Raw genomic sequence first — 21,129 nt, 5'->3', positions numbered from 1 at the left:
AATGGGGTTTAGGTCTGGAGATTGTGCTGCCCATGGCAGGGTTTTGATGTGGTGGTCTCTTAGTTTTTGCCAAAGCTGTATTTAGTAACTCAGAAGTTTGAGTAGTAGTTAGTTTGACAATTTATAATTTTGAGATTATTTAAGATCGAGGACTAATGATTGTCAGTTATAGTTGTGAAGCTTCAACAGGTTTTCAGGTTTTTCTGATTTAGTTTCACTTGTACTTTGTACTTATAAGTTCAGATTTTACTAGCTCTCACTAATCTTACTAATGCTAGATTTGGTTTCCTTACTATATAAAAGCATATTTCTTGCATAGAAATTGGATGTAATTTTGCTATTTTTGTGTTTTTTGTTTTTTTTTACTTGTATTTACTTTAGAATTGGAGACAATCCATTATTTTGGTCTTTCTGCTGGTAAACCTGTTAAGCAGCTGACGGTCTAAAGGCATATGTTTGTTTTCAGGCATTCATACCCAGCTTTGCCTTGCAGATCAGGGCTAGAACAAGAACTGTTACATTATCCTTTCTAACCCAAGGAACAGTGGGCTCCAGCCAGCTCTCAGACAGGGTGATTTGCTTCTCATTCGTCATTGCGGTGACAGGCATGGAAGGCTTAATTCTAGTCAGACTCACAAATGCTGTTGTTTTTTTTTCTTCCATAATAAAGCGTGACCTTTGTAATGAAACGCAGTCATTGTGACACCTTGCATACATTTTGCTCCAACACAAAAGCTGTGCACTCTAACCAGTAGCGATATTGGGATCAGCGCATGATTAAAATACTGGATTGAGTGGAGGTCTCTTTCTCTGTAATAGCACTTTACAGACGGACCTTACAGAGGACAACTGCCTGATCAGATAGGTGGGAAATGAATTGCATCAAGGAGGTCTATGAGAAGGACATGTTCAGTTGCAGCGCTGAAGTCCTGGGTTCAAATCCCACCAAGGACAACATCTGCAAGGAGTTTGTATGTTCTCTCCTTGTTTGCATGGGTTTCCTCCGGGTTCTCCGGTTTCCTCCCACATTCCAAAGACATACTGATAGGGAATTTAGACAGTGATGATAATGTCTACAAACTGTAAAGCGCTGCGGAATGTTAGCGCTATATAAAAATAAAAATTATTATTTCAGTTTCTGGTCTACTGATGACAAATTCTCTTTGACACGGGATGTTGCATTTGAAAGGCCCGGAGCTTTGATTCTGTGCTCCAGTTATACTCCTATCATATGCCGCTGTGACATTATTGAATAAAAGATTAGAAAGGGCAAGTCAAATGTCAGCAGCATGACTTTCCACCAACCAGCAAAATTATAAATGTTGTTCAAGATAGCGGAGATACAGACATGCGATTATTGGTCTGATGCAAAAAAAAAGATCAAAAATATAAAGACTTGTTCAGATGTATTGGGCTCAGTGCCCTTCATCTGTTGATAGGCAACTGGGTTGCAACCGTGTTGCCTTTGAGTCCTTCGGTTTCCAGCTATGTTCCAAAAAGAATGCTTGTTTAAAGGCGTTATCTGGGATTTTGTTTTCTTTTTTTCCTTTGGGGCTAAGAATTTACTGGCAAGTAGTCGACAACTTCCTGCCTGTACTGCCCGGGATGATCTCTTTTGGCTAGAGCAGTCCTGCCAGCAATTCTCTTGCTTCCTGTGACATTGCCAGCGATTCTCCTACTTCCGTGACGTCCCATCAGCAGAACAGTTCTTTCTCTTCTGGTTTGCTCTGTTGACGAAAGTTACTGCTGATGTCCTGCTGATTTTCATCCAGGTCATCACTGCTAACTTACAATGTGAATTCTTTTGGGGACAGAGAATAATGAGCAAGGTGTAATAAGGCCCTGTATAAGCAATGGAAAATATAATTGATAGTATGGCCATGTGTGGAATGCTGATATGCTATTGATGGACATGCCTTTGGAGTTATCACAGATAGAGGATTTCTGTTAACTAGACACAGTTCCTCTAAATAAGGGCAAGTTGTAATAGGACGCAGGCCGCTGTGCACAATTTGTTCATGAGAATCCTGGTAGACCTCCACTGATTCCTCCTGATTGATCACATATCCTGCAGTTCCCGGAACATTATGACATTGGGATGGCCATCACTTGCAGTATTTCCATTGTTTTCAAACAGCTAGGTTATTTAATATATTTCTGAATGGAAGTTGTTCATTTACCAGAAAAACACCTGTTAGTCATTCCAGTACTCAGGCTTTTCCGTTGTAATGTCTTGTTTGCTTATCTGCTAGATTAGATTGTCAGCACTTAACAATGCGGTCATTCATCATCCCGACGTTGCGTTGGTCTTGCAGGTGCACTCAGTGATGTCAAGGAAAGTCGTTTTATTTACTTTGTGCTTTTCCCTTCCAAATCTCAAAAAAGGGTGTATTACACTGTTCTGGAGACATGACTGATATTGCCTTACAATAGGACCAGCACAGGGTGTTTTCTCTCACTCAGCATAGCTGTATACAGTATTTACTTTGCTTGGATGACATCTTCATTGCACTGTTCTTGGTATTTCGGTAATCCTAGCTATTGTTAAAATCACAAAATATGTTCTTCTTGGCTACGTATCTCAGATGGCATGCCCTGCAATGTTTTGATAGTGAAGCACAATGTATTCAGTAAACCTTTGCACCCTTTAACCTCCCAAATTTGTTTTTATGTATAATATTTTGGTATGAGATCACTCATGTATTCAAGCTTTGAAGAGCCTTTCGACAAGGTCCAATGATCGACAAAAGGAAGCTCATAGGAAGGTTTTTTCCAGTCATTGCCCATATAAACGTGGGATGTGATGGAACAAGTCATCATCGTGGACACATGCAGAAACACTCTGCTCCAGGAGCCTCACTGCTATTAGCTTCCTTTAGTGCAGTTTTTGCTTAAAGCACCACTCCAAAAAACTTTTTCACTGCTGGAGTGGTGCTTTAAACGCAAGTTTCCTGCCCCCATTCATATACTCACCCTCCAGCGTCTTCACCATTTTTCAGCACCGCTCCAGTCCTTCGACACCATCTTGTAAGCGCAGCTTCTGACTGGCCGTAAGCTACATCACAAGCTCTCAATGCAAGTCTATGAGAGCCAGAACGAGTCTGTCATAGACTTACATTGATTAGTGGCCTTTGACTCGCTGCATGAACCACTGCAGCAGCCGGCATGTCACATAGTGCAGGAGACGGACCGGCGCAGCAGCGAAAACAGATGAAAATGCCAGAAAATGTGTATCAGACAGGGGCAGAGGACTCGCGTTTTAAGCACCACACCAGCGATGAAATGAAAAAAAAAAAAAACTACTGGAGTGGTTCTTTGTCAGACAATTCCTAAAAGTTTTATAACAATGAATAGTGGCAAAAAGATTTTTTTTTTCATAATTTGTTAGAACTCACACAAAAAAAATCATACTATGCAGTATTATATTCTGCTTAATAGAGGTATTCTTAGATTCATTGCAGTCATTGCATGGTGGTACGTGGTGGGTCTACAGATTTTGGTGTCCATGCATGAGGTAGTGGTTTTCATGTGTTTTTTTTTTTTTTTTTTTAAATCTTTTTGAAGCATTCAAGAGTTTTCAATAAGAAGCATTGTTAGACATGTCTGATGGCTCTCATCTCCCAGGAGAACAACAATTCATGTGCATTATAGTCCCGATGCACTCAATAGGAGACTTAATCGGCAGACTTGGATATGCAAAGATCTCAAAGTCAGAAGTCAGTCAGAGCAGTGCCAAAGCCCCTTCATTTTTGTAATTCGTGAGGGTCACTGGGCAGAGACCCCTTTTGACATGTCCCAGATGATCATTAGGAGTGAACTGCCCCATAAATTCCAACTGGCAAAACTTTAAATCCGGCTTTATAAAAAGAATGTACAGTATAGCTATAAACCTGGAAACTGAGATATTAGGAATCATAAGAACTATAGGAGTTCGGAGCATGTTTTGGTCTAATATTTGGCGGAGCTTTTGGTTGAGCTAATGATGCGAATGTAATTCTGCCTTGTGTTCTGTTCTTCCGACATCATGTAAATATCTTGTGTAATCATGGAAATGTGATGCTCTTTTTCTGCTGGCTCCTTTCCAAACTAGAACACCCTCCAGGGTTAGAATATTAATCCACTGCAGCTTTATAGACTTGAAACTGATAGAATTTAACTTTTCTACCTTCCAACATTGCAAATTACCAGGGAGAAACAATTGTGGTTACTGTAAACAGATGCATTTCCTTTCTTCCAGCTTACTGGAGGGTAAAATGAACATGAAAGGTGATTTACTATACAATGTGAAATACGTAGCTAATACAGTGTGAATTGCTTCAATTTACTGAAATCTCGTATGCGTGAATGCACTGTGGTTTTTAGGTCAGGTAAGGTAAAAATTAATATTCGGTATGTAATAATTATTCTATAATACTGATGATTGGGTCACATTTTATATGCACACATAGTGGTCAGGGAAATGACCGGATGTCCATGCTGTTCCAGAACTGAATTTCCTGGAGAGAACATTCTTGGGGACCTTGAAGTCGATATGACTCTTTGATGTCCAGATCTTGCTGAAATGTGACGGTCATGTCTGATTGGTTCTCCCTGCTAGTGTTGGCACTATGATACTTTTGGGCATTGCTAAGATTTAATGGGGTATTCCGACTGTTTTATTTACAATTAACAAGATACCGTAGGCGCACAATACCTTCCGATAAGTACCAGTAGACGTGACTTCACTGGCCATGCTCGCCTCCCGATGTGAAAGTGAGCGGAACTGAAATGCCCCTTTAATCTTTAATGAGATCTTGACTTTACCAAAAATGTATAGACTAAAGACGTTTGTCTTTCTCGGAGTGTGAGGTCAGTAGTTGCCAGGTTGTCCAGTTTTGTTGGGTAGGGTCACTTTTTTGTAATTTTTTGCTAACTTCATGTATTTAGCAGATTATTGCTGTAAAAAGTACTGAAAGCTAAAGACAAAACCACAACTCTTTTCTGTGGAGTGAATGAATGTTAGCCCAGATACAATGAGTATCCGTTTTGGAATTTATTGTAGGAGTGATTTCCATCTTCTGTTCACCACAAAATGCACTTAAAGAATTGTTTCCGGTTTTAAGCTTTAATTGGATAATCAGCAACGGATTCCATAAAATGTACATTCTTCTCTTTCCACTATTCTTCTCTTTTATGAGGGCAAAAGATTTCTGGCATTCACAGATTAAAGGTACCGTCACACTTAGCGACGCTGCAGTGATACCGACAACGATCCGGATCGCTGCAGCGTCGCTGTTTGGTCGCTGGAGAGCTGTCACACAGACCGCTCTCCAGCGACCAACGATGCCGGTAACCAGGGTAAACATCGGGTAACTAAGCGCAGGGCCGCGCTTAGTAACCCGATGTTTACCCTGGTTACCATCCTAAAAGTAAAAAAAAACAAACAGTACATACTTACCTAACGCTGTCTGTCCTCCAGCGCTGTGCTCTGCACTCCTCCTGTACTGTCTGTGTGAGCACAGCGGCCGGAAAGCAGAGCGGTGACGTCACCGCTCTGCTTTCCGGCTGACCGACGCTCACAGCCAGTACAGGAGGAGTGCAGAGCACAGCGCTGGAGGACAGACGGCTGTAGGTAAGTATGTAGTGTTTGTTTTTTTTTACTTTTAGGATGGTAACCAGGGTAAACATCGGGTTACTAAGCGCGGCCTTGCGCTTAGTTACCCGATGTTTACCCTGGTTACCAGTGAAGACATCGCTGAATCGGTGTCACACACGCCGATTCAGCGATGTCTACGGGGAGTCCAGCGACGAAATAAAGTTCTGGACTTTCTTCCCCGACCAGCGACAACACAGCAGGGGCCTGATCGCTGCTGCCTGTCACACTGGACGATATCGCTAGCGAGGACGCTGCAACGTCACGGATCGCTAGCGATATCGTCTAGTGTGACGGTACCTTAAAATAAATGGTTTTGCACCTTCTTAAAGGCAATCGGTCAGAAGGTTTTTGTCATGTAATCTGAAGACCGCATGAGGTAGGGGGGAAACACAGAATTCAGGGATGTGTCACTTGTCAGTGTGTGCTGTTTACTAACTGTGAAGGATTTCTGACTAACCCTTTAACGACCTCTGATACCCATTAAAGGGGGGGGGGACAAAGGGGCCTTATTCATTCATCCATGTTTTAAAATTACGATCGGGAATAAGCCTATGGCGCCCTCTAGAATCTGAAAATCTCCGGTGTCTCTGCTACTGGGGTGGCGGAGACCCTAGAGGAACCAAAAAATCAGGGATGGATTTTCCAGTCCCCATTCATGTGATCGCTGTTATTCAATAAAAACAAAAATGTGCCCGATATTGAAATAATTTCTCTCTCTTCTGACATAATACACATATTGCCACCATCCCCCAGCCCCTCCTGCTCCATCCCCCGGCCCTCCACATTCTCTAACTGAAAAAAATGGCGGGAGCATGCACAGTGTGCCCAATTAAATCTGCTAGCTGTAACACACCATATTGCAGTGATCAAAAGGCAATGATTAGTATGTCGTCCTCCTAGTCAGATTATTATTATTATTATTTTTTTATAATTTTTATTTCTTTCATTTATTCCATTAGGGTAGGGCTTAGATTTGGTGTTTGGCTTAGGGTTGTTTTTTTTTTCAAAAGTTTAAGAAAAAAAATTATCTCGGTATGACTAGCTTTGAGTGCAAGTGCTCACTACTCGAGTTTGCATCAGGTGCTCGGGTATGCACAGAGTATCGCGGGTGCTCGAGTGACATGCTTGGTTACCCTCTTCCCACATGTTTCACAGCTGTTAGACAGACAAAAAAATGCAGGATTGCCTACCAAACGTGGACAATCCCTGCATGTATTTTTTTGGGTGTCTAACAGCTGTGAAACTTGCGGGAGGGGGACTCGAGCATGTCACTCTAGCACCTGTGATACTCGGTGCAGACTTGAGTACTGAGCCCTTGCACTCAACACTAATGAAGACATATTCAATATGATGACCTGTGTAGTGCCTTTAGGTGCAAAATTCACACTATACCCCTGGATAAAATCGTTGAGGGGTGTAGTTTCAAAAATGAGGTCAGTTGTGGGGAGTTTCTGCTGTTTGGTAGTCTTAGGAGCCCTGCAAATGTGACATGTCACCTTCCAGCTGTTGTTTCTTCTGTTCTGACCCCTGCCATTTGTCCAATCAGAACTTTTTGACTACATGTTGGGGGTATCACCGCTCTCATAAAGTGGGTAGCATACTGTGTAGTCTACTTTCCGGTTTACCTCCTGCAAAAGTGAGATTTTTTTTCATTCCACATTGCATTAATTTGTGTAGCAACTGAAAGGTTAAAAAAAATTCCTTACAATTTTAAAGCATTTAAGGGGTGTTTAAAAAAAAAAAAAAAAAAAAAAAACAGTATAACTTTTGGGGAGTTTCCAATATATAGCATCCTCAAAGTCCACTCTCCCAGTGTGTCATGTCACCTACAAACCATAGCAGTAAAATCTGCACAAAAGTATGTCGCTCCTTCCCTTCTGAGTTTTGCACTGTACCTCAAAAGCAGATCCCACTTTATTGTAGGGTATTGGCGTACTCAGGAGAAATTGCACAAAAACTGATGGGTCCATTTTTTCCTATTAGCTTTTATAAAAATAAAAACTGGGGGCTAAAACAACATTTTAGCTGTACATTGTAATTATTTTTATCACTGCCCAGTCGTATACATTTTTGTGAGACATGTGGTGTTAGTATGATCTCTGTGCACCTAGATGAATTAATCGGGGGGGGGTAGTTTGTAAAATGACATCACTTGAGGGGGGAAATCTGGTGTTCTGGCAACTCAGAGGCTCTGCAAATGTAACATGGCACCCTCAAACCATTCCAGCAAAATCTGAATTCCAATATGGCGCTTCCTCACTTCTGAGCTTTGCACTGTGCCTCAAAAGTAGTTTTTTCCCCACATATGGGGTATTGGCGTATTCAGGAGTAATTGCACAACAAATTGTATGGTGCATTTTGCTCCTTTGCTCTTGTGAAATTGACAAATTTGGGGCAAAACCAACATCTTTGCAGGAATTTTTTTTTTCCGCAGTTCAATGTTATAAACTACCGAATCGCCATGAGAAAATAACCGTAGATGTGCACTGCCTCATAACACTGGTCAGAGTGCAATCCAATCTTTTTTTTTTTTTTTTAGCAGAATGCACTCATCTAATTTATTTGCTCTTGTGAGCGAGCCATAACTATAGTTTCAGGAGAACTTGCAGCAGAATGTCTGTGTCTACCACCTCCTCCTATTCCCTCTCCATAGAATGTTACAAGCATCAACTGTCATGTCTTATCTCAATAAGGGGAAAATTTGTCTTTTTTGAAGGCAGATTTTACCCATGAATTAAGAATGAAACATCAATCCAGGAGGAAAAAGAAACAAATGTCTCTGATACTAAGGAATTACCATAAAGTTAATATTGTGATTTGTCTTTTTTCAAGTTTAGGAGATTAATTATAGCTTTGGTGTCTACATTATAAATTCTGATATACCGTATATTTTGCGTGTTGCCAATATAACCAGATATGGCATCTTTAAGTCTTACTCGAGCTCAGAAGTAGCAGCAAGAGTTTAAATGCACAATAAGGCACCCAAAGATCATGAATAACGTATGCTATTAACCTGACCTCTAGTCATTGAAGCTGAATATTAATAACTTATACATGTTTTATTATGAATCACAATGATTATCTTAACCGATCCACAAGCTCTGAACCCTTGTCCCGAATTCCAATCTGTATGGTGCTCTACTAAAATGCTATAAAGATAATCTGCAGTAAGGAAGTGTTTTTTAATCTGTAAACTTTATTGCTTTAGTCTGAGATTTATAAACTTATATGGGCGTTTGAGTATTTCATATAGCACTAGACAAATATGATACAGTAGTGTAAAAAATGAAAGTGCTATGTCCTGTTCTTAGCTTGGCTCTGTAAGCCAATTCTGTCATATCAGCCGATTTTTTTTTAAATTTTTTTATTTTTGGATCCAGTGTAGAATTTGACAAAAGTTGTCATTCATTGATGGGCAAAAATGAATCAGACTGATAATATGTTTATAGGTTTTTTTTTTACTTAAATTTTTCCTAAAGTTTCCTTTTAACAGATCAACAATGAAACCCTAAAACTAGATCAAACATAGGGGATGATTCATCATTCTTTTTTTTCCAAGTCAATTTTCTTTTTTTGTCTGGTGGTGTTTGTAGATGGTTTTTGGTGCCAAATTCTTCAAAATTGTACTTGTAGTTCATGAATTTTACACAAAATCAAAAAATGTTCTTAATTTTTTGTCGTTAATCGTTTTAGCACAAAAAGTTACATGTTCCCCTAAATGATCGCTAAATTTGTATGCAAAAAATGGTTCAGATGTATAGAAAATTATTCCGGGGGCTACACTTGTGGAAAAAGTCGCAATTGAGTCAGTTGAAAACAATCTGGGAACCCCAAACCCTGTCACAAAAAAAAGGCGAACACATCAGAGAGACATGGAAAAAGGCACAAATTAAAAGGAAATGCACATGAAAAGTGGGCAAAAAACACCAAAAACTAAACAAAAGTGCGCAAATGCAATAGTTTTTTGCATCATTATTCACATCGATTTTATTGCCATTTTTAGGAGTGTTTTTATTTGGTCAAAAATGCAGATGGTAATTTAAATATTTAATTTATTAAGTATTTTAAAATGTACCTACACAGCCTATCAGTGCGGCTTCTGTGGTCACAAAGCAGGAAATACATAAAATAATAACATTTTCTTGTTGATTGGTCAGTTCACAAACACTGGCAGGACCAGAGGTGATGCCATTCACACCATGCCCGTGTGTTCGCTGCAATGATAGTCGTTATAGAAACTTGATTCCAGCTCACCCAGCTGCTCTATGTTAATCCACCGGGGGCTCAGACACCGGCCTCGCCCTGGCCTCACATCAAGGAAAATAGAAAAAATTGGAGTCTGGCTCAACAGGACATGTCGACCATGTAAATTTTTCTTTTGTATGCACTATATTTTCTTATGAAAAATAAAACGAAAAGGAAAATCCAGTCCTGTTGAGCCAGACTCCCAATTTTCCCTATTTTCAATGATAGTCATTGTAAGGCTTCTATGGGCAGCAGTTACATGTGGCATCATCGGTGTGTTATCGCTGGTGTTACGGGAGAATTAGCACATGAATATAAAATATTTTATTACATTCCCTGTTTTATGCCTCCTTTACAAAAAAAAAATGTTTGGACAAGCCCTTTCAATAATGACACTGCAAGGCAACAGGTAAATCAGTTTGAAAAAGGAGATGGAAATGCCACATGTGATAATCTTCCCAACTCATACCAAGTGCTCTGCTTCAATGTTACCCTAATTGGAAGGGTTGGTTGAATCATGCAGAAAATATTGTTCTAATTTAATAGTAGTCATTAATGATTGCGATCCTTGAAATCTGTTGAATACAGCCCTGTATTTTATGTGGTATTTTATTTTCTGTAGATTTAATCCCTATGTAGGTATAATCCTTCAGTGTTTGCCAGTCTAAAGTATTGTATACACTGTTTGTTATTTCTTAAAACCAAATAAAAAGATATTGTTAAAAATAAAAGGAATAGGAGTTGAGGTTACACTAGTCTTCACCGAAATATGAACCATGTGGCCAGTCTTTGGTTCCTAGATATTGAATTTAAATATAAAATGTATATAGAATGTAATAATGCTAATCAATAGAACTTGCTGCTTGTTTACATATATGCTAATTACCTTTCAATTTATTTTCTTATTTTAGCCGGGCTATCAAGACAAATCAGGATCTGCTTCCCGAAACTCCATGGATCCAAATATTCTTCAATGATTTTTGGGGCACCTTACTTACTCACAGTGGCAGCCATAAATCTTACCGTCCTCTATGCACTCTTTCCTTTCGCCTTAACTACGTCTTTGGAGGTCTAGAACCCTGGAGCTATCACCTTGTGAACATCCTGTTGCATTCAGCCGTCACAGGCCTTTTCACACACCTTTGTAAAGCTCTCTTTGGCAGTGGGTGCTGGACTCTCTTAGCCGGACTTTTATTTGCTTCTCATCCGATCCATACGGAAGCTGTTGCTGGAATAGTAGGACGAGCAGATGTCGGAGCTGGACTCTTCTTTCTACTTTCATTACTTTGCTACGTAAAGCATTGTACTACCCGGAGCTGTTCTGTTAGGAGCTGGTGCTGGATCCTATTTAGTGGATTGTGTGCAGCTTGCAGCATGCTATGGAAAGAACAAGGAGTCACTGTTCTGGCGGTGTCTGCTGTTTATGATGTTTTTGTGTTTCACAAATTAAAAATAAGCGAGCTGATTTCTGCTGTCGTAAAGGTAAGTGAGCCTAGAAGTGTCTGCCGTTAACTTCATATTGATGTTTAGTCTAGAAATCAGTACCTGATAAATGGTGAGAGAAACACTGTTCCTAGCTGAAGATCCAAAAGCAAAATCTTCCCTTGGGTCCCACTGATTTTGAAAATAATTTTGATGCAATGAAACTAGATTTCCAGAGCGAAGTATGATATATCAGAAACTACAGTAAGGGTTCCTTTTTAGGAAAAACATTGTATTTGTGGCAAAAAAACAAACAGATTGAACTCAACAGGGAAATATTAATCTCATTGTCACGGTTTCATCGCTTGGTTGTAGAGTCAATTTTTTTTCTTTTATTTTAATATTCGCTGGCTTTTTATTTTGGCCAAGCTCTTCAAAATGGTTCATGAATATTGCTCAAAATCAAAACTTGTTTTGTCTTTGACACCTATTTTGCAAAATGCACGAACATTGCTCCCAATATAACTGTCTTACACAAAATCACTCCAGGGAGGACTGATTATATATTTGTTCAAATTTAGCGACTTTATTTTTATGGAAACGAAAAAAGTTTCAACTGAAGTGGAAAATGTAAAAATGGCATAAAAATCTGATGAGAAGGAATATAAACCAGCTCACCCGTGATGCATAAGCTGAATTTTGGGAGCACGGACCCGCTGTGTCCAGGCGTATAAAGTCCAAAACAAGAAGAGAATGTCCAGCTTCACCGAATCCGTGAAAAACAGTTTTCTTTATTCACAAACTTAAATATGGAGGATACAGACCTCAGCACAAACCATATGGGTACGAATCTCAATGCGTTTCTGGAGACTAAGCTCCCTTAATCATGACTGCAACACACTCCGAGCGGAGTGAAAAGACAAAATCTTTCAGAGAAGTGACAGCACAGGACGTATGTACCAAACTACAAGTAAAGGTACCGTCACACTAAGCAACGCTGCAGCGATACCGACAACGATCCGGATCGCTGCAGCGTCGCTGTTTGGTCGCTGGAGAGCTGTCACACAGACAGCTCTCCAGCGACCAACGATCCCGAGGTCCCCGGTAACCAGGGTAAACATCGGGTAACTGAGCGCAGGGCCGCGCTTAGTAACCCGATGTTTACCCTGGTTACCATCGTTAAAGTAAAAAAAACAAACGCTACATACTTACCTACCGCTGTCTGTCCCCGGCGCTGTGCTTCTCTGCTCTGGCTGTGAGCGCCGGGCAGCTGGAAAGCAGAGCGGTGACGTCACCGCTCTGCTTTCCGGCCGCTGTGCTCACAGCCAGAGCAGAGAAGCAGAGCGCCGAGGACAGACAGCGGTAGGTAAGTATGTAGCGTTTGTTTTTTTTACTTTAACGATGGTAACCAGGGTAAACATCGGGTTACTAAGCGCGGCCCTGCGCTTAGTTATCCGATGTTTACCCTGGTTACCAGCGAAGACATCGCTGAATCGGTGTGTCACACACACCGATTCAGCGATGTCTGCGGGGAGTCCAGCGACGAAACAACGTTCTGGACTTTCTTCCCCGACCAGCAACAGCACAGCAGGGGCCTGATCGCTGCTGCCTGTCACGCTGGACGATATCGCTAGCGAGGACGCTGCAACGTCACGGATCGCTAGCGATATCGTCTAGTGTGACGGTACCTTAACACTAGTTGCTATGTACGATAGTGGTTTTGTGTGACCAAGCTGGGGCTAGCTCTGCCTTGTCTGAATAACCAGGGTCTATATTGTTTAGTTAGTGCTTGTACAAGGCAAGGGATTTTATGTATGATTTTTGGGTGGTATTGTACAACCAGTGGAAATAAACACAATTCCATATGGGATATAACAAAACCCTGAGTCTTCATGTTCCAAGTAGATACCTGAGAGTGTGAACCCATACACTCTCCATTTATTTTTATCCCTTTGTAAAAAATGCTTAATAATTCGTGTTTTTGTACCATTTTTAAATACATTTTTTTTCATTACCTTTCATGAAGTTCTAAACTGATCTATGAATTGCATGCATTGTAATTGCAAAAGTGCATAAAATGACAAAATGAGTAAATGTCAAAAAAAAAATGCTGCTTTTGTTTTTTTCTAATAATTATTTTAGACCAGTGAAAAGCTGAACAAACTGTGTCCAGGTAGCCTTAATATGCCCTGAAATGGTTTTCCAAAAATATTTTTTTTAGAAATGATAGGTTTACAGAACTTAAAAACTGCCTACAACCTGCAGGTTAATAGTGTTCTAATGCTGCCCGGCAGCCATACTGAAAGCCCAGCCGCCATACTGAAAGCCCGGCTGCCATACTGAAAGCCCGGCTGCTCAGGAGACATGATCTTTATCCTTCCTCAGCATCCTCCAGCTTTCAGTCTTAAAGACACGGCCGGCACATCCAAACATAGACTCAGTGTGAACAGGTGCTGAACCTAGAGTAGCCAACTCGTATATAGTTAAGTAAATAAGGCAGCACACTGCAGCGCTAGAACATGCAAACTTGAAAAACGAAATTTGAACTGCATTACTGCACTAGAAATATGAAAAATGAGAGCGTTTAGCGCATAAAAATGGCCAATTTTATGTGTACCTGGTAGCCCCTTTACGGCATCTCTCTTATACCAGGTCCTACACTTGCCTTACCTCGCTGAGAATAAACGTCTCCATCTGAATGGGTACATGTGAAACCTCTTCCTAGACTAACATTCTCTCTCTCTGTGGAGGGGTATTGGACCTGCTGTAATTAAAACACCTGTGGCTAGGAGGCGGAGTGCACGATCAGAAGGCTAGAGAATACATTTCAAAAACCTGACCGGCACATCCAAACATAGACTCAGTGTGAACAGGTGCTGAACCTAGAGTAGCCAACTTGTATATAGTTAAGTAAATAAGGCAGCACACTGCAGCGCTAGAACATGCAAACTTGAAAAACGAAATTTGAACTGCATTACTGCACTATAAATATGAAAAATGAGAGCGTTTAGCGCATAAAAATGGCCAATTTTATGTGTACCTGGTAGCCCCTTTACGGCATCTCTCTTATACCAGGTCCTACACTTGCCTTACCTCGCTGAGAATAAACTTCTCCATCTGAATGGGTACATGTGAAACCTCTTCCTAGACTAAAATTCTCTCTCTCTGTGTTTTAATTACAGCAGGTCCAATACCCCTCCACAGAGAGAGAGAATTTTAGTCTAGGAAGAGGTTTCACATGTACCCATTCAGATGGAGACGTTTATTCTCAGCGAGGTAAGGCAAGTGTAGGACCTGGTATAAGAGAGATGCCGTAAAGGGGCTACCAGGTACACATAAAATTGGCCATTTTTATGCGCTAAACGCTCTCATTTTTCATATTTCTAGTGCAGTAATGCAGTTCAAATTTCGTTTTTCAAGTTTGCATGTTCTAGCGCTGCAGTGTGCTGCCTTATTTACTTAATTAAAGACACGGCCGGCGCGGCTTCAGTCACCGCTCAGTACTCAGTGAGCTGTGGCTGTAACCACACCCCCTGCCACTGATGAGCCAAATGTCAGTTCATGCTGTAGTGTGGTGACTGAAAGCCAGAGATTGACGGGAGGAATAAAGATACTCCAGGTAGCTGGGATATCAGCTGGGTGGCCGTACAGCTTTAAAACACTATTAACCTCCAGATTGAAGGCATTTTTTTTTTTTTTACTTGACGTGTTCCCTTTATTAACAACCTGTCAACAGGGACAGGCAGCAATGGGTGTCTTTTGTTTGTTATTTTTACAGTTTTCAAATCACTTATCCCTTAAAACAATAGCTTGGAAAACCTTTTTAACTTTTTATAATTCTATTATTATTAATAGTCAGGATGGATGTAGTTTACACGTTAGAGAGCTGAATCACTGCAATGCACCTCACGAGAATGAGAACCCAAACAAAAGGGATCCATTTTCGCTGCGTTCTGTTCTCCCTAATCTCCACACTCTAGATTTTCCAGGCTGTATGGGCATTAGATCATAGTCAGATGGCCCAATACACAAAAGGTAGCTGCTCTTTTTTTAGTTTGTAACTGATAGAGTATGTATGTAATTTCATTAGGCAACAACTCCGGTGCAGGTCATCTTTTAGGGGAGAATGTTAATGGACGTGTTCACATTTATCCTGACTGTGTTGTTTATTTCTAGATATACATTATACACATTTTTATAATCAGATAAATTTTTGTTTTAAAGAACAAGGTTAACAACCACTCATATGACAATATTCCTTTAAATTAACAAAAGAAACCCCCCCCCCCCCCCCGCTCCTCCCTTTCGGAGACCAAATCCAGGGCATACAATAATCTATCTGTATTAGCTGAAAGTAAACAACTCACATAAATTATACAGTCTGGTATTCCATACAAATAACCATCAATTATTCCCATCCAGCTGCCACAATTTCTGGAAAAAAAACCAACCTGTTTCTCTTAGTGTATATACTTTTCTCAAGCTGGACAATATGGTTCGTTTGAGTAATGAAATCACGTCTAGTTGGAGGTTCCTCCCTGATCCAGTATCTTGCAATCAATTTCCTCTCTATAAATAATAGTCGTGCAATTGCAATTTTAGTCGTGTTGTCAGCTAGTATTTCCTCCAAATACCCAAGTACACAAATCAAAGGATCTCTAGGAATTGAACACCCATATATCACTTCAATTCTATTCAGTACTACAACCCAGTATGCAGACAGTCTGGAGCAAAGCCAGAGCATATGTAATATACTCGCCTGAGACTGTGAACATCTAGGGCACTCGGAATTGGATCTCAACCCAGCTTTAAATAACATGTCGGGTGTCCTGTAAACCCTATTTATCACATACAATTGTGACAGTCTCCCAGGTTCACTCATAGATAACTTGGGTACGTACTCTAAAATAGACTCCCATCTATCATCGTCTATCTCACCCAAGTCAGCCTCCCACTTCCTTCTGGCCTTAATAGGGTGGTCTAGAAAAGTATGTATCAGATCACCGTATACTTCAGATATTGCCCCCTTGGTTCCGCTATTATTAAGTACTAGATTGTGGCCCGATTCTAACCGCATCGGGTATTCTAGAATATGCATGTCCCCGTAGTATATGGACAATGATGATTCCATAATTCGCGGCAGACTGTGCCCGTCGCTGATTGGTCGAGGCAACCTTTATGACATCATCGTCGCCATGGCAACCATTATGACATCTACGTCGATACTGTGCCCATCGCTGAATCAGAAACGTGGGATGTCTATGTCCTTTGACATCAACGTCGCTGTGCCCGTCGCTGATTGGTCGATGCCTCGACCAATCGGAGACGCGGGATTTCTACGTCGATACTGTGCCCGTCGCTGATTGGTCGAGGCCTGGCGGCCTCGACCAATCAGAGACGCGGGATTTCCAGGACAGACAGAGAGAAAGACAGACAGACGGAAAAACCCTTATTCAATTAACCCCTCTGTGACCTTAGACGTACTATCCCGTCGAGGTGCCCTGGGCTTATCTGACCCTGGACGGGATAGTACGTCATAGCCGATCGGCCGCACTCACGGGGGGAGCGCGGCCGATCGCGGCCGGGTGTCAGCTGCTTATCGCAGCTGACATCCGGCACTATGTGCCAGGAGCGGTCACGGACCGCCCCCGGCACATTAACCCCTGGCACACCGCGATCAAAGATGATCGCGATGTGCCGGCGGTGCAGGGAAGCACCGCGCAGGGAGGGGTCTCCCTGCGGGCTTCCCTGAGACCCCCGGAGCAACGCGATGTGATCGCGTTGCTGCGAGGGTCTCACCTCCCTCCCTGCTCAGTCCAGCTCTGGATCCAAGATGGCCGCGGATCCGGGTCCTGCAGGGAGGGAGGTGGCTTCACAGAGCCTGCTCAGAGCAGGCACTGTGAAGCCTGCAGCGCTGCAAGTCAGATCAGTGATCTGACAGAGTGCTGTGCAAACTGTCAGATCACTGATCTGTGATGTCCCCCCCTGGGACAAAGTAAAAAAGTAAAAAAAAATTTTTCCAAATGTGTAATAAAAATAAAAAAAAATATTCCAAAATAATGAAAAAAAAAAAAAATATTATTCCCATAAATACATTTCTTCATCTAAATAAAAAAAAAAACCAATAAAAGTACACATATTTAGTATCGCCGCGTCCGTAACGACCCGACCTATAAAACTGTCCCACTAGTTAACCCCTTCAGTAAACACCGTAAGAAAAAAAAAAAAAAACGAGGCAAAAAACAACGCTTTATTATCATACCGCCGAACAAAAAGTGGAATAACACGCGATCAAAAGGACAGATATAAATAACCATGGTACCGCTGAAAGCGTCATATTGTCCCGCAAAAAAAGAGCCGCCATACAGCATCATTAGCAAAAAAATAAAAAAGTTATAGTCCTGAGAATAAAGCGATGCAAAAATAATTATTTTTTCTGTAAAATAGTTTTTATCGTATAAAAGCGCCAAACCATAAAAAAATGATATAAATGAGGTATCGCTGTAATCGTACTGACCCGAAGAATAAAACTGATTTATCAATTTTACCAAACGCGGAACGGTATAAACGCCTCCCCCAATAGAAATTCATGAATAGCTGGCTTTTGGTCATTCTTCCTGACAAAAATCGGAATAAAAAGCGATCAAAAAATGTCACGTGCCCAAAAATGTTTTCAATAAAAACGTCAACTCGTCCCGCAAAAAACAAGACCTCACATGACTCTGTGGACCAAAATATGGAAAAATTATAGCTCTCAAAATGTGGTATTGCAAAAAATATTTTTTGCAATAAAAAGGGTCTTTCAGTGTGTGACGGCTGCCAATCATAAAAATCCGCTAAAAAACTCGCTATAAAAGTAAATCAAACCCCCCTTCATCACCCCCTTAGTTAGGGAAAAATAAAAAAAAATTTATTTATTTCCATTTTCCCATTAGGGCTAGGGTTAGGGCTAGGGTTAGGGCTAGGGTTAGGGCTAGGGCTAGGGTTAGGGCTAGGGTTAGGGTTAGGGCTAGGGTTAGGGTTAGGGCTAGGGTTAGGGTTGGGGCTACAGTTAGGGTTAGGGTTTAGATTACATTTACAGTTGGGAATGGGGTTGGGATTAGGGTTAGGGGTGTGTCAGGGTTAGAGGTGTGGTTAGGGTTACCGTTGGAATTAGGGTTAGGGGTGTGTTTAGATTAGGGTTTCAGTTATAATTGGGGGGTTTCCACTGTTTCGGCACATCAGGGGCTCTCCAAACACGACATGGCGTCCGATCTCAATTCCAGCCAATTCTGCGTTGAAAAAGTAAAACAGTGCTCCTTCCCTTCCGAGCTCTCCTGTGTGCCCAAACAGGGGTTTACCCCAACATATGGGGTATCAGCGTACTCAGGACAAATTGGACAACAACTTTTGTGGACCAATTTCTCCTGTTACCCTTGGGAAAATACAAAACTGGGGGCTAAAAAATAATTTTTGTGGGAAAACAAAAAGATTTTTTATTTTCACTGCTCTGCGTTATAAACTGTAGTGAAACACTTGGGGGTTCAAAGTTCTCACAACACATCTAGATAAGTTCATTGAGGGGTCTAGTTTCCAATATGGGGTCACTTGTGGGGGGTTTCTACTGTTTAGGTACATTAGGGGCTCTGCAAACGCAATGTGACGCCTGCAGACCAATCCATCTAAGTCTGCATTCCAAATGATGCTCCTTCCCTTCCGAGCCCTCCCATGCGCCCAAACGGTGGTTCCCCCCCACATATCGGGTATCAGCGTACTCAGGACAAATTGGACAACAACATTTAGGGTCCAATTTCTCCTGCTAACCTTGGAAAAATACAAAACTGGGGGCTAAAATATAATTTTTGTGGAAAAAAAAATATTTTTTATTTGCATGGCTCTGCGTTATAAACTGTAGTAAAATACTTGGGGGTTCAAAGCTCTCACAACACATCAAGATGAGTTCCTTAGGGGGTCTACTTTCCAAAATGGTGTCACTTGTGGGGGGTTTCTACTGTTTAGGTACATTAGGGGCTCTGCAAACGCAATGTGACGCCTGCAGACCATTCCATCTAAGTCTGCATTCCAAATGGCGCTCCTTCCCTTCCGAACCCTCCCATGCGCCCAAACGGTGGTTCCCCCCCACATATGGGGTATCAGCGTACTCAGGACAAATTGGACAACAACTTGTGGGGTCCAATTTCAACTGTTACCCTAGGGAAAATACAAAACTGGGGGCTAAAAAATAATTTTTGTGGGAAAAAAATTTTGTTTTATTTTTATGGCTCTGCATTATAAACTTCTGTGAAGCCCTTGGTGGGTCAAAGTGCTCACCACACATCCAGATAAGTTCCTTAGGGGGTCTACTTTCCAAAATGGTGTCACTTGTGGGGGGTTTCAATGTTTAGGCACATCAGTGGCTCTCCAAACGCAACATGGCGTCCCATCTCAATTCCTGTCAATTTTGCATTGAAAAGTCAAACGGCGCTCCTTCCCTTCCGAGCTCTCCCATGCTCCCAAACAGTGGTTTACTGCCACATATGGGGTATCAGCGTACTCAGGACAAATTGGACAACAACTTTTGAGGTCCAATTTCTTCTCTTACCCTTGGAAAAATAAAAAATTGGGGGCAAAAATATAATTTTTGTGAAAAAATATGATTTTTTATTTTTACGGTTCTGCATTATAAACTTCTGTGAAGCACTTGGTGGGTCAAAGTGCTCACCACACATCCAGATAAGTTCCTTAGGGGGTCTACTTTCCAAAATGGTGTCACTTGTGGGGGGTTTCAATGTTTAGGCACATCAGTGGCTCTCCAAACGCAACATGGCGTCCCATCTCAATTCCTGTCAATTTTGCATTGAAAAGTCAAATAGCGCTCCTTCCCTTCCGAGCTCTCCCATGCGCCCAAACAGTGGTTTACTGCCACATATGGGGTATCAGCGTACTCAGGACAAATTGGACAACAACTTTTTGGGTCCAATTTCTCCTTTTACCCTTGGTAAAATAAAACAAATTGGAGCTGAAGTAAATTTTTTGTGTAAAAAAAGTTAAATGTTCATTTTTATTTAAACATTCCAAAAATTCCTATTAAACACCTGAAGGGTTAATAATCTTCTTGAATGTGGTTTTGAGCACCTTGAGGGGTGCAGTTTTTAGAATGGTGTCACACTTGGGAATTTTCTATCATATAGACCCCTCAAAATGACTTCAAATGAGACGTGGTCCCTAAAAAAAAATGGTGTTGTAAAAATGAGAAATTGCTGGTCAACTTTTAACCCTTATAACTCCCTAACAAAAAAAAAAATTGGTTCCAAAATTATGCTGATGTAAAGGAGACATGTGGGAAATATTACTTATTAAGTATTTTGTGTGACATATCTCTGTGATTTAATTGCATAAAAATTCAAAGTTTGAAAATTGCGAAATTTTCAAAATTTTCGCCAAATTTCCTTTTTTTCACAAATAAACGCAGGTACTATCAAAGAAATTTTACCACTATCATGAAGTACAATATGTCACGAGAAAACAATGTCAGAATCACCAGGATCCGTTGAAGCGTTTCGGAGTTATAACCTCATAAAGGGACAGTGGTCAGAATTGTAAAAATTGGCCTGGTCATTGACGTGCAAACCACCCTTGGGGGTAAAGGGGTTATATATATATATATATATATATATATATATATATATATATATATATATATATATATATATATATATATATATATATATATATATATATATAGATGAAATCCAATGTGAGATCTGTCTGTATCACTATAGGCCCTCTCCTTCTTTGCGCCTGGAATGCATGGTGAACCCGTCTTTATTGAAAAATATTTAGCCTTG

General features: G+C 40.9%; 1 protein-coding gene across 2 annotated transcripts in view; it reads left to right on the top strand.

The window, feature by feature from the left end:
- Positions 1-21,129, top strand: part of TMTC2 (transmembrane O-mannosyltransferase targeting cadherins 2) — a 459,093-nt gene that overhangs the window by 128,072 nt on the left and 309,892 nt on the right. For both annotated transcript variants that reach the window (XM_069764402.1, XM_069764403.1), the window contains exon 2: positions 10,792-11,362. In XM_069764402.1, the coding sequence (XP_069620503.1) occupies positions 10,792-11,362 (571 nt within the window). The remainder of the gene's footprint in view (positions 1-10,791; positions 11,363-21,129) is intronic.

The sequence above is a fragment of the Ranitomeya imitator genome, chromosome 4 (assembly GCF_032444005.1).
Source record: "Ranitomeya imitator isolate aRanImi1 chromosome 4, aRanImi1.pri, whole genome shotgun sequence".
Taxonomy (NCBI): domain Eukaryota; kingdom Metazoa; phylum Chordata; class Amphibia; order Anura; family Dendrobatidae; genus Ranitomeya; species Ranitomeya imitator.
This window is presented reverse-complemented; position numbering and strand designations above follow the sequence as displayed.